Source organism: Vidua macroura, chromosome 7 (assembly GCF_024509145.1).
Source record: "Vidua macroura isolate BioBank_ID:100142 chromosome 7, ASM2450914v1, whole genome shotgun sequence".
NCBI lineage: Eukaryota > Metazoa > Chordata > Aves > Passeriformes > Viduidae > Vidua > Vidua macroura.
Window position 1 is genome coordinate 15,462,589 of NC_071577.1, and position 17,529 is coordinate 15,480,117.

At 36.6% G+C, this 17,529-nt stretch overlaps 1 protein-coding gene across 3 annotated transcripts in view; it reads right to left on the reverse strand.

Moving 5' to 3' along the window:
• The window catches only part of PARD3B (par-3 family cell polarity regulator beta), a 395,945-nt gene that overhangs the window by 205,886 nt on the left and 172,530 nt on the right, over positions 1-17,529 (reverse strand). For all 3 annotated transcript variants that reach the window (XM_053982562.1, XM_053982561.1, XM_053982560.1), the window contains exons 6-10: positions 16,578-16,664; positions 12,889-13,014; positions 8,012-8,367; positions 6,288-6,427; positions 5,379-5,507 (exon numbers count right to left, since the gene is read on the reverse strand). In XM_053982562.1, coding sequence (XP_053838537.1) covers positions 5,379-5,507; positions 6,288-6,427; positions 8,012-8,367; positions 12,889-13,014; positions 16,578-16,664 — 838 coding nt within the window. The remainder of the gene's footprint in view (positions 1-5,378; positions 5,508-6,287; positions 6,428-8,011; positions 8,368-12,888; positions 13,015-16,577; positions 16,665-17,529) is intronic.

A 17,529-nucleotide genomic window follows, 5' to 3' on the forward strand; every position in this document is an offset into this window, starting at 1 on the left:
TTTCTAAGTTCTTTATGTATTCTAAGACAGAAAGATTTTTGATATGTTCATATGGTATATGTAATAGAACTGGTGACCCTTGAAAATGGCAAGGCACTACATTTGTTAGCAGGACTTAAAAATTGCCCAAATACTCTGGTTTTATTAAATGCAAATGCTGTAGATCTGGGTAAATGCATCTAAAATATATGAAGACTCAATTTCTGTTAAGACCAGATTTTATATGCCTCTATTCTGATGTATGTATACTTATGATTTCATATATTAAAGTGGGCTTCCAAATAATTTCGGGCAACCTCAGAGCTAAGACTTACTCAAGTAAGCAGTTTTCATTTCCCAGTGTTCTGAGGTAGGGTTCCTAAATCTAGGAATTTTGGGCAGTAATCCCATAACACATCTTATGAATATATTACCTCATAGTACAAGTAACATTTTCTCTCCTTACTTGTATCCTCTCTAACTTTTTTTTACCAGCAGGCAGAGTACCATCAGAGGTTTTTGCAGGCAATGAAGGTTATGACCAGGTCTTTCAGACCATCCTTTTAAGGTTCCTTATATTTGCTGGAATATAGGAACAGTGGGCTCTGAAAGGCAAATAATTGTTGGATCATAACACTCTGATGGGCCTGACAGAGAAGGCAATAGTAGACCAGATGCAATAAGGTCTCTGCGGCCTCAAAAAGGCTCACAACTGCTATCATATAGAAAAATCACATTTGCTGTTCTGGTACCCTTATGGGCACTTCACTGCATATGACAGCTCAAAAAACAACCACTTTTTAAAGGAACACAGATTACCATGCAATTTATTTCCATTTGGTAAATTAGGGAGTCACACACAAACCCTGGATAAAGAGATACTTTTCCATGTGATAGGAAAAATTGTCACATTCCTTCTTAAAGCTGATCTCTCACTGACTTTTGTAAAGAGTACAACTAATCAACAAACCTCAAAGAATAGTTTCCAGTACTCTAAGACATAATGAAACAGTAACCATCTTCTGAAATACATAATGAAGCTGAAAACCTCTGTGGGGCTGCAATACACAATGTTTTGTCTTTAAAAATATACGTTTGTGTAGACACAAATAGTACTTGCTGGAATTACTTTCTGACTGAAATTATTTGTCCATTTCTGGATAATTGAGCACTAGAATCATGGTTTTGAACTACAAAAACAGGTGCAAAAATGGTTAAGTCTAGGCTGTAATTTCACCTATTATTTCCTGCACATAAAAAGGCAAGCAACAATTAAAAGGAAGTAATAGAAATTAAGCTTTGAATATTAAAACAAATAGGCCAACTGGTTTTCCTTCAGGCATATAAGTTCAAGGCAGTGGAAGAAATTAACTGGGGGAAGACTAAAACATAAAAGTTAATCATATGGTAAGTAGAAAAAAATGCTTAATTGAACTTGCCACTCATCCTGCTTCCTTCCATCCTGTATAATACACATGTAAAAAAAGACTTAAAGACCAATACCAAGTTTAGTATGTTGTTGTTCATTTAGCTATTGTTATAAAAATTATGGTTTGTTCCCTTTCATTCCCCATTCTTCAGGCATCAGTTAATATGCCAAGAAACCACAGAAATAGCAATTACAGTTGCAACTGTAAGTCAAAGAGATTTTTAAAACAAAAAATAAAGGGTATGCAAAAATTACAATGTATATGCTCTAACTTACAGAAAAATGCATGCAAATTTTTTTGTGCTATACTATTTCTGGAAATTGCAAAACAGTCACATTTCTCTGCTGGTGTGTATCATATAGAATAAAGAATTCCAAAGGATCATAGCACAGAATGGGTTGCACCAGAGCTGCTCTCATCCAAGCAGTATTCCCTTTTTTACTAATGCAGGGATAAAGAAAGACATGGGCAAGTAAATAATTTTTGCATCATTATTAAAAGAAATGGTACTTTCAGATCATACATTTCCCTAGAGAAAAAACATGATGCAATGGACACACATGATTAAAACACTCTATTTCCAAAACACAATAGAACGATAGCCACAGTTTGATGTGCATTCCATTCACTTTGAGAGGAGCTGGAAAATCTAAACCTACTCAGTTGAACCAGTTTCTGTCTGTAATATTGACCATCCTCTAGAAAAGAGTGTTACACAGTTTAAAACCCGAATGCACCTTAAAGAACACACCAATCACCAGCCACTCCATAGACTGTGGTAATTAAGCAAATCAAGATCTTCCCCTGGAGTTTTGGAATCGGCTCCTTATTTAGCTGCTACATTGTCAACAGCTGGCATGAATTACTGGGAACATTTGGCTAACTGGATAATAAGGAGGACAGCGTGTGGTTGGTCCAAATTGTACTTCACTAATCTGTTTCAAAATATATATAAAAATAATATCATTAGAGCCTCCCTTTCTTTTTTTTTTTAAAGGAGTAACAACCCTACAAATTTGGGTTTTCAAGTCTTTTCCCTTGTTATGCACAAACACTGTAACTGTGTAACTCTCAGATGTTGCAATAACCAGTGTAACCAAAGACCCAATTGCCTAAAATGTAATAATACTTTTTTGCAACACTGATTCACCCTCATCTGTATCACATCTCGGCTGCTGTGACAAAGGCTTGCTACTCTGAATATATTTTTCTACTTGCTAGCAATTCATAAGCACAGATCACGGAAACAAAACACCCAGACTCTGCTCCCATCTATCATACCGAAGAGAAAATATTCGTGAGACCAAGCTTTCCCCAAGCCACAGCCTTATTACAAGGTAAAGTCAAATTATATTATTATGGACCCACGCAGCAAAATGCCACCCAGTGTGACTTTATTACATTATTTGCTTTGTGCTCATGCAGTTATCAAATTCTCTCCAGCAAATCCACATAAAAACCCAGTTCTAGTGGAGCAACGTGCTCAAAAGTGGTTTTGCGCATGCGTTTCTAGTGGGTCCAGCTTCCAGACGTATCTTTGCCACAGGAAACTGTGGGGAGTGGGTACATTTACTAGGTGGCCATTCTTTTTCTTTTAACAGATAACAGGGAATCTAAAGAAAACATCTCAGATTACAGTTCCTGGAGACCTGCTCGAAGCAAGAACAAGTCTGATATAGAGCAATTACCATATTATTGCCAGGCATTAACAAAATCCCCCAGTATTCAGGTAAATTCTGCATGCATGTTACACCATCAGGGCACTCAGTTACAGCTGTCCTTGAAAAACATTGGATTATCCACTGTTTTTCCTTCCAAAAACAAACATTTAAAGTGCTGGCATTTTTCTCCTCTTTGATAAAACAGTACTGTAACTTTAGAGGTAGCAGAGGATTAGTCCGATGTAATATCATGGCTAAAGCTGAAACCAAACAAAAAAGCTAAACCAATTTTTTTTTTTAATCTTTGTTGAGACTATTCTCAGACACCTCATGAATTATAACACGCATTGTGTTAGCATCAACATCTGGCAGCTTAGTGGGATGGTAGCTCACACTTCTGCTGTAAGCTACCAGATGTTGCTGAAGGGCTTTTTAATTTAGATGGGCTGGTTCCATAAATTTATGTAATATATTTCAGTAATTCTCATTTTTATTATGTTCTACTTGATTGAGGTAATGAGGAACACAGAGCAGTATTAGAATTCCCACATCATCACTGTTACAGTGAGGGGCATCACTCGTGCATCATTCTATCACAGAGAAAGCAATCTAAGAGAAGGTCAAGCCAGCAGGATAAATGTGGCTACTTCCTGGATTTCAATCATGCCAGTCATAAGTAAATCACCTTTTGAAAGGTAGTTAATCCTTGCTGTAGAGACTAGAATTTATTATCACACAATTGTGGCAGGTAGAAATTATAAACAGCTTTTAGATTTTTCCAATTTTTTATACACACACACTGCTACAGTCATTTCCAGAAGAATTTGCACTACGACAATACATAATAACGTATAATGTTGGGGGAACAGGAGAGAAGAGAGAAGAACTCATACTTTTTAAAGTACATTTTTTAAGTAATGTGCTTTATAACTTAAAAAACCCAGAAAACACTGTTAATGGCTAGCAGTTTCAAAAAGTAAGCTCTTATTTAGAAGAGCCGGTGAATGAAAAGAAATTCTACATAGAATAGATAATTTAGTACTTTAAGACTCAAATTTTCCTCTGATCCACACAGACACTGGCTCTACAGCTCAGGGGTTACTCAGCAGAGCAATGCAATGACCAACTTTGGTGCTTTGGCAATCACTGACAACAAATGCCCAATTACAAGGCTGAAAACTGCCATTATGCTCCTTGAAAATTACACAGTAAGAGAAAAATGGATACAAAAATAGTTATGCTAGGACACTTCACAACTGCTCATGAGAGAAACTGGGCACCAGAGGCACAAGAGAAAAGACTCACATGAGAGAACCTGAATCCCCTCCAACTCCTTATCCTGTCATGGGCAACCCTGACCTCAACAAGGTCCAACTGGTAACAGGGAAACAAGAGGAAAACTGTCAGTAATGTCCTGTGAGGAAGCATAATGGAGTATTTCTGTAGAAGATCCTGACAACAGTCTAAAGGAAAAGCAAGAAGGCAGCATCTTAAGGAAAGCATGAAGGCGGTTTGTGTTCTTTGAAGGAGATAAAATGAGACAAAAGCAGGAAATGCTGTCCTTTCCTTATCCTGAGGACTTAATGAAAGGTCAAGTATAGCCATCAATCAAGATAAAGAAGAGGCAACCAAAGAAATGACCTTCTCTGAGGGGAAACGAGCATGTATCAGATAGTACTTTTAGTCTGATGCAGTTCTCTATGCGAGAGAAAAGAGAACACAGTTTCATGCCAGTGTTAATAAAAAACAAAAGTGAAAATTAGGCACTTGAGATGGCAAAAAGCCTATTAAGTCAAAGGCTAGCAGCCAAGGAAAAGCTTGCTTCCAAAATTTGTGAGGAGTGCAGCAGAGTTCTATTCCTCACCACGCCTGCAGTTGGGCACCTGGCTTATGAGACATCTCCTGGGGGCAGTCACCCTCACTAGTTTGTCAGTGATAAGCTGCAGGCTCATTACATGCACTTTAAACTTCTGGTTTAAAGCTTGTTGCTTTTCTGAAAGAGAATAACCCATTTTTAGTTATGCTTGACCTCACACTTGCAAAATTAATTTACAGCATTCTCCTGTGAGTTATGCTTCTGCTGTCATTTTTGGGGATGAAAAATCAGATTGTGTGGATTTGCATCTATAGTAGAAAAAAATCAAACATCCTCAAAATCAAATGTAAGTATAAATACTTCTTGGAAATAAGCCTTACGTGACTACCTTTTATTGGCATGTCTCAGCTGACATAATTTCTATTTCCTGAGCTAGTATTTAACCATGGAATTGTTTCAAAATCACTCTTTGGGAAAGAATAACAAGTTTACCAGCTCTCGAGGTAGAAAGGCCTCCTCCTGACGAGCCACAATCAGACAGACAGTCTCGCCTTGCTTTGTGCTTCTCAGCATAGCTACAAGCTCTTCCTGGGTCCTGCCAGTGATGTCCCGTCCATTCACCTACCAGCCACAAAAGAATAGAGGACGTCTTATCTCTGGCTGCCTTTTAGCAGGTTTATTAGGTTTCCCTCACCTAACACAGGTGTCATTCAGTGACTGAGAGCAAAGAAGAATCAGCAACAGCTCCCATACTGCCTCCCCCTGTGGCCCTGCACAAATTACTTAACCTTTCTCCTCCTCATTTTCACCATCTGTTAAAGCAGCTCTGTAGTACTTACCCGCCTTGCAGGGGGTTTGTGAAGCTTAATTAGTTTGTAAAGCACTTTGAAGATGAAAAGTGCAGAAACAAGACCTTAGTATTAAAACTGTTTACCTTAAGAGCTTTTTGAGGTTAGTAAGTAGAAATAACCCATTAGATAATAAGATTGTAAGTCACAAGATATCTGAAAATTTTCAACAGACCGATTTGAGCAAAATTGCCTTAAAATGAGCACTTTACCAGCTTGATATTAACTGGAGATTTTTGGATGTGGCTGAAGAGGCAAGACATGTTTTGGTCCTCAAGCAATACATTTATCTGCTTTAAAAATCAAGATCTTATCAGGTTCCCCTTGTTCAAATACCCCATGGACCCTTGTGAAAGAACCATTTTTCCACCTCATGGTGTAAAGCACTTGCTGACAAACAAGTGACACAGAAACTCAGAGTCACTTTTTTTTTAAACCAAGAACAAGAATTGTAGTTCCATGCATCAATAATATGTATGACGAAATAGAAGATTTATGACAAAGCTAGCGATCAATTTTAAGCAACACAAATACAACGGATATTTATTCTAACCTCCAGGATTCTGTCTCCTGACTGCAAACGACCATCTTTTACTGCTGCACCTTTTGGTAAAATATTCTTCACAAAGATTGGACCAGGACCATGTACTGAAGAGTCTCTGGTAACCACTGTGAAACCAAGTCCTTCTGGACCTAAAATGTCAGACAAAGAACTCACAACATAAATTTCAACATGTAAACAATTAACATTAAAAGTAAGCAAACAATGTCAGAAAGGCATCCCGGAGACTCATTCCTGTTAACTCTTAAAGAGAAAGCAAACAAAAAGCTGTAAACACAAGCCAATCTCCGGCATGGTCTAGAGAAGTCTACTGATGTCCAAACCCATACACAAACCCTCTTACAACAGCTACAGATGGAAACACCTGGGTAAGCACATAATAATAAAAAACAAGAAAGAACTCTCTTTTTAAAACATTTACCTTTTCTTTAGGTCATTAAAATATTAGTCTTCAATTGTTGGATTCAGAGCAATTGGAGTTGTTTATTTATGAGCATAAATATAATTTAGCAGGTTTTAATGAAATTTGGTAAATGGGAAAAGTATCACATGATTTGAATGCAAAACTTGGTGATGTGCTGTTCAGAAAGGACAAAGTGGTATTTCTATGCTTCCAGTAGTGAAGTTGTTTGCTGCTTAGGAATAAACAACCTCAAGTGTTAACAGATATGCTATAACAAGTAATTAGGGAGTAAAATAAATGTTAGCAGGTATTGCTTATAAGCCACTAAAATCACTGGGAATAGCAGAGTCCATAAAAATCTTTTTATATTGAGTGGTATTTCTACCCATGTGATAGTTTTCAAAGATATCATCATGTCAGCATCACATTGCTATAACTTCTAAAAATACAAATGTTTCAAAATCAAAAGCATTAGATCTAGAATGAGGAAATTCTTAAGTAGGTTTTATTAAGACAAAGCTGAAGAGGTCAGAAGTAAAAAGGAGTGATTTAAGTAAAGAAACAACAAAAATTAAGAAATGAGAGCTTGCTTACATTCAAAATGTGTTATGAGAATAAAGTTACAGATAGTTTTCAAAAGGGCCACTTCTAGGATCAAATTTTACTCTTAGCCAAATCAAAGACAGAAACCAAATAGAAAATACAAATGCTAATTAGAAATTGCTTAAGCACATTTTAACACATTTCTAAACATGTTATCCCATTCAAAGACAGACAGCTGCATGGTGCAGCAATTAAAGATATACACACAAATTTGGCCTCCTGACAGCTGAATAAATATAATAGAAAAAAAAAAAAAAGGTTTGCAGAAAATAAAAAAGGAAAAGACAACTAAAACTGTGGTCAAGCTCTTGGAAAACATGAGACAGAGAAGAGTAGATTTTTAAACATATCTTTATAAGAATGTCATAACACTGTCGAGGTCAATTAGTAGGTTAAATAAAATAATAAAGGTCACCAGCAAACAGTTCAAACTTTTGTTCTATACTTGTGCAAAGACTGAACTATCTCTTAAAATCACTTGTTGCTAATGGAATTGCTTCCACAGCCAGTATCAGAGATGACCTGATCAGTAAATCTGGGTAACATACATCCAAAATGTAAAGAAAGCCCACTATAGAAAACATTACTGTTTACATACCTATACCTTTTGAAAGTTTTGGAACTTTTAAATGATAAATAACTTGCTTGTATTTTCAATGTCACTTGTGACATTGATACCAAATTAATCATACCATATCCAAAGACTTACCTTTTTTTAGGTCTATCTTTATTTTCTTTGCATTTCTCTTGTTACCAAAGCCCATAAGTGGAGACAGTGAGGGAGAAGAAGGCTTTCTACCCAGACGTGGGAGGTTGGGGCTCTTAGCTTGTTGCAGTGCTCCCTGTACACCTGACTCCAAGATTGCTCCAGAAATATTAATTGTTTTCACAGCAGGTTTTGGATGAAGAGGAGGTGGAATTTTTGTTTTCGTAACTCCTTCTTCATTATTCAGAATACAAAGAGGAGCAATAGCAGACTTCTCATACTGTTCTCGGTTATATGGAGGAAGGACTTCCAAGATGACACTTTGAAATTTCATTGCCTGACGGAAGATGTCCTGAGCCCTTTAAAAGAAAGGTATGAAAATTCACATGACAAACTAGAAAAAGTGGGCAAAATTTGAAATTGTTTACAGAGAATAAGATGAAAGTTTACCTTATGTTCACATCTACAGTGTCCCTTTTTTTAGAAAAGTACACATGAAATAAGATTTCAAAACTACAGCATTTCCTTACATTTCAAGTAGGAGCAACATATCTGTTGGAATTCCTAAGCTGCTAGAAAACTATCAACCAGAATAAACTGCTGAACACATTTCTTCATGCAGAGCATCAGAAAGGGAATTTCTGATGGCAAAAGACTGCTGAAGTTACAGCTTGCTGCTTTTTTCAAGAGCTTGTCTGTCACATATTTTCTTGTTCACATAGACGCACACTGAGCACTCATCACCAATTGTTCTGGTGAATACATCTACTCCAAGCAAGCTCAACTCTCATTTTTTTCCAAGTCCAGTCTAATTGCTCCTCAGATTCCTTTGTAATCCCTAATGCAACTGCTGGCTGATTCCACAGCAATAAAATAGGATGAGGGTATGGGATACATTGACACTAGAAAAAAACCCCTGGTGATCAAAATGGTGCAAATTATTTGTGTTTCTACATAAATGGATAAATAAATAGGTCGATATTACTCACATCTCTCAAGCAGTAACCTTTTGCAAAGTGGATATGCAGACTTCACATAATCAGTGTTTTTACAGATGTGCTCAAATGCAACACCAGAAACTGTGCTAGAGCATTTAATGGAACTATTCCCCTTGATACTGATAGCGCAATGGAGAATGGTTTTAAACTAAAAGAGAAAGATTTAGGCCAGACATTAAGAAGAAATTCTTTACTCAGAGGGTAGTAAGATACTTGAACAAGTTCCCCAGAGAAGCTGTGGATGCCTCATCCTTGGCAATATTCAAGGCCAGGCTGGATGGGGCCCTGAACAACCTGATCTAGTGGGTGACATCCCAGTCCATGCCTGTGGGGTTGGAATGAGATGATCTTTAAGGTCCCCTCCAACCCAAACCATTCTATAATTTTGTGAACTGATACCATGGTAACAATACCGTGCTCAGACTCCTGTGCACTGTAAGGCAATTAAGACAAGTTGGCCAAAAGAAGTGTTCATAAAGCCTTCCCTGGATTTTGAATAACCTGTAGATTTGGTCAATCAAGCCATGTTACAAACCTTGGATTCTAAAGGAACAAAGGAGACTTCCCTCTTTCTATGCTTTACTTTCCTACCTTCTGTTGAATTGGACTGATTTTCTTCCATACTGCAGAAGACCACTTGAGTACAAACAGAAGAAGTAGCTGAAGAGCATTTTGAGAATGAAAAACTGAAAACTTCTGCTTATCATGAGAAGGGAGACAAGAGGGGAAGTAATGGCTACATTAAATTTTAAATAAATCATGGAGTCCTTCTAAGAACATTGTACTTATCTCCTACCCTTCTGTGGTGTGTTTGTCCGTGTGAGTCACTGTTTTGCTCAAGTCTTTGGATTTACTCAGTTATGTAACAGGAATCAATGTTGAAAGTACTTCTGAAATGAGTGGTTTTTATTTTTTTTTTTTTTTACACTGACATAGGAAGGAAGCCACTGCAAATATAAAGGTCTTGAAAACACACCTACTGCTTTCCCAGATGAACAGAGCTGCACAGTACATCCACCTTGCAACTGTAGGTGGTGGAAAGGAGAGGCTGTTTCAAGAGGGTTTTCTGCAGCATGAAGACATTGAAGTCATGAGTTAGTCCCAATGGATACTGCTGTCGGAAAGAACCATCCTTGCTACACTGAGTGTATGAGCATGAAGAGTCAGAATAGCAACAATCACTGACAGGCGATGATGCCAGAGAGAAACCTCAAACTTGGAAAAGAAAGGTACCAGGGAGAATGTTGTAGGGAGACATTCTTTTGGTATCACCCTCAAGGGTTCTGTTTCACAGCTGTACCAGACTGTGCCCCAGTGTCTCTGCCGTGGTTATAGGTTAGCTGTTCACCTATAGCTTGTCAAAGTTCTCAAGGACAGACCTTACCCTGATAGCAGAAACCATGGCACGCTTCCAGCATACAGGATGTAAAATGTTAACTCTGTTTCTTTCACACCCCATCTTCATCCTTGTAAGTAGCCACTTGGTCATATGTTACAAGGTAATTTAATAACTCAGTTTCAAAAGATTAATATTTAAAATATATGCAAGAGAAAATATAAGATCTCCTTCAAACAAAAATTAGTGGAAATCACTCAAGACATCCTATGGGAAAGTCCAAATGCAGTCTTCAGGGGCAAAATAACTGGCTGCACTTCAAAGGGAAAAAATAATGAATGGAGAAATTTATATTTCTTGAGACCCCAAGTGCATACTTTAAAGAAATAAGGGAGTCAGTTAAAAGAGGTGCTAGAAACTCTGCAGCACAACAGAATGTAATTGAATAGATTAGCAGCAAATGAAAAAGTAGACCAACAGTCCCAATATATAGCTATTATAAATGTGGGAATACAGAAAGTAGGCTGCTGCTGTTACAGATGCAGAAGAAGCAATTGTAGAAAGTCTCTGCTGAAATTAGAAAGAGACAGCATGTAACAGTCTACGTGCTAAAACAGCTTTTACAAAGGTTATGAAGAAATGTCAATTTGAAACTAACCAACAGATTTTCCTCTCCAAGAAGAATCTGATTGTTATTTCTGGGTCAACAGTCATTGGAACAATACTTTGTTGTATCTTTTACAATTAGTGGATTTCTGTAACTTGGACTTCTGTCAGGTTAGTACAGTTATGTCATGCAAGATGAAAACTTAAATGGTGTGTTCACAGAGATTAGTTTCAACCTGGAAGGAGTCTTTCTTTAGTCATTCTCCACAGCCACGGAAGAGAGATGATGTTGAAAGGTATTTTGGAAAATAATTCAGCAGAACAATGCAAGACTTGGGAATAGGCTAGAGCTCATCTAAAATGTTCTCCCCAGTCCCCAAACAGACATTGAGCCCTCAATACGCGTATTTTTTCCTCAATTGCCACTGCAACCACACTACTTGCGTTTGTAACATAAGGAAACTTAGCCCAACAAAATTAGGCTCCACTCTGAGTCACCTTTAAGTCACTTTTCTCTCCCAATAACAGAGAGAGAGTCTAACAAGAGTGATCTCTCTAAGCTAACTCTTATGGTTAACAGTCCTTCCAACTCCCAAAATTTTACACAAGCTTTTAGAAAGTGTCGTGAATGTTGTTTTGAAGGAAAGCCTTACAGAGAACTAGAAAATTTCCTGAAGTATTTCAAACTGCCCAAAAATCTAGTAACCTTACAGAAAAATATGCAGAGTCCTCCACTCCACAAACACCTCATGGGCTGAAAGCCTTTGGAGATCAAGTTACATTCAGAAAAAAACACAGACACAGAGGAGACAACTCATTGTAAAGAAAGGATCACATATGATTTCAAGAAGAGAGGTTTTGATTCAAGCAAAACCTTATTTGCAAAATTTCATTACAAAACTGCACAAGGGGGCAATGAATGTTTTAGTAAGATACTGACAATTATGTTCTGCTAAAATTGATATTTTATTTAGGAATTTGTATGGATGGAAAATAATGGTATGTACTATAACACAAAGTGCTTTTACCACCAAATATGCAGAAAGCTGTAAACGAAAATCTATTGGGAGGGAAAAAAGCACAGTCTCAGAAACCTAGGCATATAGCCATAGGTATTCTCAAGAATACCTATGCTACAGAACTGGTTTCATGAAAAACTTTTTTGCAAATATTTATTCCTAACTGTGAAATTAACGTACTGGATTTTAGTCTAGAAGCCTTGAACATTTGGCTTACTGTTTAGAAAGTTACGCCTCCACTCCCTTGACATCTCAATAGGTTTTTGTTATATTATAAACAATCACTCAGTTATCTAAACATATGGATTAAAAGTAAAAACAAATTACTATTTAATTAGTACAGCAAATATCTGTGAAATTTGAGAGGCTATTCTTTTGTGCAACAATGCCACATTAATCCAGAGATGATCAAAACAACCTTTTAGTTAAAAAATATTTGAGATAGATAATGTCAACAGACCTTTAATAAGTCATAAGTGAGACTTCCCATTTACCTCAAGTAATCATAGTTTGAAAGTAGAAGTATTTTTTAAAAAAATAATGCTTAAAAAACTGCAGAACAATAAAAAAATCTTATTTAATTTGCAAAAGAACATTAAACACCATGCTGTGATGTTGACTTATTCTGAAGGTCTTATGAAAAAAAAAATACGAAGAATATTGCAAAAGTAACAGAAGAAATAGAAAGGGAAGAGAGCAATTACAAAACTTAATGCTATTAAGTAAGCACAGTAAGTTCAATAAAACTCCTCAAATTTCACCTTATTTGGAGGTTTCAGAAAGAAAATTACTAAGTTTCTGTCACATATCAATTTTATAAGCATTTTTTCTGAAATAAGTATTAATCCCTTTACAAATCACTTAAACACAGCACTGTATAAAATCTTGGCTAGTAAAAAGTGTTAGTAAACCAGCACTTACTGTGCAAAGGTTTTATCTGTAAGGTCCACGTGGTTTATCTTCACAATGCATTCATTTTCATGGAAAAGACCATCACGCCTAGATCTGCTGTTTTCCTCAATACCACGAATGAAGAGTCCCAGCATCCTAAAAGGCAAAACATAGGTGAAAACTGTCCTTATTGTGCTGATACAAACTGAGAGGAACTAAAAATAGATATCAATCTCTGTACTGTGGATGAAATGATAGAGTAGACTGCCTCTCTATTTACGCTCTGTGCTTAACCTAGAGAAAGGTTTCAGCTGACTTATTAACAAAAAAGAGGGAGATTCCAAAAAATACCACGAAAAATTGCTGCACACTAATGCTTTACTACTTGCAAGAACTTGAGGAGCATTAAGTCCTGTAGGTCATACTTGGAGAAACAGAGGAAAACACCTAGGTCCCTCTCCAGTTAAAAATGGCAGTGTAGCTTATGCAATATTTTTCTGCCACTGCTCTGAAGAAAAGCACAAACAGATTAAAAGCAATTTTCTACCTTGACTATAATAAAATAAACAGGAGCTAGAATGAAACAAAAAAATAACTGACTTCTCTACTTCTGAAAACGTCTAAGAAATTTTCAGTTGCCAAAGCCCCTTGCTTTGATACAAGACAGCAATACTGCTCATTCATGGGGCAGGATAGCAGCAGAACATAACACCCAAGCTGTCTGTTAACAAGATAAGGGCAAGTGAAAACGGAGGTGCAGCACAGAATAATGCAACAAGTGAGCCAGTGTGGGTAGTGCAAAATTCCAGTGCTGATAACTCTGCTGGGAGTGCTAGGCTAATCCTGACCTACATGGAACACTGCTGTATTGCAAACTATAATTCAATATAGCTATATCCAATGATACCACTACAGTGTCCAAAAAATTCTGACAACTGCGAGTTTGTGAAGAGCTTCTATAATCAATCTTTGTCCACTAAATTTCCATACCATTTCAGCATCAAATATGATCATCAAAGCTGACCTTTAGAGACCAGTTTCTATTGGTTATACTCCATAAAATATTAATGTGCAATTTTCAATGTGCCAGCACCCCAATCACAAAACAGAAGTCCTGAATTTTTGTCTCAGATTCATGACTGCCCCTCATATCTAAGTCCATTCAACAGATTCACAGTACACCATTAACTAATTCAGGTGGCACTATATTCACTGAGCATCTGATTTTAGATTTACTGTCTAAGAACATTAAAATATTTGTACTTCTGTCCTATCAATTACTAAGTGAAAAAATGGCTCCTACTGAATATTAGTTCTTTGAAGTATCGAACAGAAAAAAGTGATTTATTAGCATAAAGATTCTCTTGTAATGTGTGTTACCCTTCACAAAGGATTAAAATGGGTAGTGGTGATGAAGGGCCACAGCCCCTTTGATGACAACTAGTGGCAATCAAAAACTTTAACCCTAAGAACTAACTAAATACAACTATGCAAAAATTCAAACCAGTAAAAGTACAGAAATAAATGAAATTATAAATTAAGTTGGTTGCTCACTAATCCTGCTTGGATACTGCATTCATATATGCAGTAGGATTGCCTACTTGTCTGAAACTTGGGTGTGCTGTACTGCCCATGTGCCTTGAGTTACATAGACTGAGGCAATTTGAATTCATTCCTCCATAACTTTCTTCCACCGCCTAAATTTTAACATTTTAATGCATTAAAATGCACTATTAAATTTTAATTTCCTGGTTTTAATGATATTTAAGTGCAAAAGAAAGGGGGAAAATTATTTCTATTACTTTTGTAGTTCCTGTATAAACTAAGACTTTGTAAATTACTATGATGTTTTAATGATCTGTAGAAAAACTTTGGCCTGCAGCAGCACCACGCTGAAGCCAGCATTACCTTATTAGAAGATAACTTTACAATTGAAATACCAGACCCAGCTAGTCATGGCCAGCATGTCCTCATAAATTTGATCATGTCATCAAAAGAAATAAAAGACGCTCTTCTGCACTTTCTCATGTTATGATGAGTTATGATTTATACTCTAGTCTCAGGCTAGATGAAAAAAGAGGGTCAAGCCATTTAAGTCAGTCCAGTGACTGACTTAAACAAATCAATTTAAGGTATCAGTACAGTTCTGCCAAGAACTGTCTTAAATGTAAAGACAACTACCTAAACAACCAGTAGCTCATCTGTCAAAGACCCCCTCTACTTCAGCAGATCCCCAAAAGCATTTGTAAGTAAGGACAAATTAAAATGAATACAGTGTAGACCAAGGAACAATTCTTCTTGCAGGTCTTTAAAAGCTACTCTCAACACAGTGATACTTGAGCACAAAACTGCATTTCAACCACAACAATTACTGATTTTAATAGCTTTCAATTTCATCAAAATTGTTTTACTGAAAGATCTTGAAATACAGTGTATGCACTACAACATTTATGGCATGCCTATATCAAAGAGCTCCAGTCTGCATTTCAGAATGGGCAACAAACACAAGTGGCTTTCTCAAGACAAACAGGCAGACCACAAAGCCAAGGATACAACTTGGATCTCTGAGAGCTGCCATTGAAGACCAACTTTCTTCTTGAGACAGTGATGCCATTTTTACAGGCAGCAGATGGACATCTATTTTCCTTTTTGGTAAATAAAACAATCTGAATTAATTTGGGTCCACTTACAAATTCAGATCTTGCCAAGAAAACAGACCTGTACAAGGTAATTCAATCCTTCACATTCTCTGTCCTACATGAAAGATGACAAGTAAAGACACATTTAAGAATTAGACAATTTTTACTTTTGCAATAATTGGCTTTGTGTAACAGGCAGCCATTTTACTATAAAGCAGTGTCATTTATGGCTCTGGCAATTTCCCATCTCTTATTCACGGCTGCCAGTGTCAAATTAACTCTCTGGCTAAGCCTCTGTATGTCAAATTTCAGCCTAGATTTTTTTTAACACATCCTAGTTACATAGCTTAGAAAATAGCTATAATGAAAATGCTGACGCAGTCTTAACTACAGCACATCAATATGAGCACGCTGCTATAATAGGCTTTTGTGATCTCGATGGACTTTGTTAAATCATTTATAATTAAAGTAATTGTATTGTGACAAAGAAAGGTTCATGGTATAGAGCACCTTTTATAAATGCTATGCAATCAAATCTGAAAGATGGCTTGAAAAATATGAGGTATGAGGAGGCAAGCAATTTCTTTGACTTTTCTTGTCTGGTATGTCACTAAGGAAGAGACTGTGCAGAGACAGTCAATTAGGAAACAAAACAAAACAAAACAACAAACAAAAACAAACAAGCCCACAAGAGCACAAGAAAACCAACCCAACGCCATACAAAACTATTGAGTCCAGTTTACCATTGCGAGTATAAAACCAGAGACAATTAAAAGGGCATATATGAACAAAGATATTAGTACTGACTGAAACAACTGGACATGGCACTTTGTGCCATGGTCTAGTTGACAAGATGGAGATCAGTCAAAGGTTGGACTCAAGTATCTTTGAGGTCTTTTCCAACCTAAATGATTCTATGGTTGCCTTATACAGAACTTGGACTAGTAAATATTTTGGTAATGGAAGAGTGTCACAGATCAATTTTTGTTTTCCTTTAGGTAAATAGTAGGCATTTTAAGATAAGTACAGCTGAAATCCTTTCACTAATATACTTCTTGAGCAACGCAGAAAATATCTTACCTTCCACTCAAGGATGAAAAAAAGGGCACTACATGTATTCCCAAGGGTCCACCTTCCCCAGAAATCTCCACTGTTTTTGTCATTTCACTGAAAAAGATCACATGGAAACAAATCTCATAAGCTTATTCAGAGAATTCTCTGTATAAGAAACAAATTCCTGATTGAGCAGACAGCAGAAAGGGTAGAAAAAATATTTGACTCAGAGCTCACTAATATATGAAAATAAAATGAAAAGCAAAACAGCCATGAAATTCTTGAATTGTTTTAGATTAGCATTTGTGTTTTTTAAAAGGGAAAGAAATCAAACACTAGACATTTTCCTAAGTTAACCTTCAAGTAAATTAATTAGACTATTAAAGAATAAGCTTTTAAGTGAGGAGAGACTTAATCATCAAAAAAAAGCAGAGGGAAAGGTTATTTTACATGTTCTTGATTTAAGCTCCATGTGAGTTGCTTCAATTTTCCCATGTGGCCACATTATAAACATGAAGATCACACAGAAAGGACACTGAGACTTTCAAGTCAAATAATATTTAAATATACTGATTTCTTCCCTCAGTTCCATACAACCTCTCTGACAAACAAAGAACAAAACAACTTGTGAACAGCAGTGCAACTCAGCTCATTTTATCAAGAAGTTTCCTTCCTCAAACACTGTTATTAAAAACCTCTCTATTATCTCTGACAGACTTACACTGTTTCATGGCATGTGTTGTTTCACTTCCTATTGACTATTTTACACTGTCAGCCTTACAGTGACCTTTATTCTGGGTGACCATGACTTGAAAAGGAAGGTACTTGAACTGGCTAGAATTTCTAAAAAATTAGCAATGTCTGTATTTCAGCAGACCTCGTTCCTTCATTCCATAATAGTGTCCATCTTCCAGAATATTCCCGCCCCAGTTGTGAGCTGTGTGTGCCTGCCAATCCCAGAGTGCACAGAACACATGAA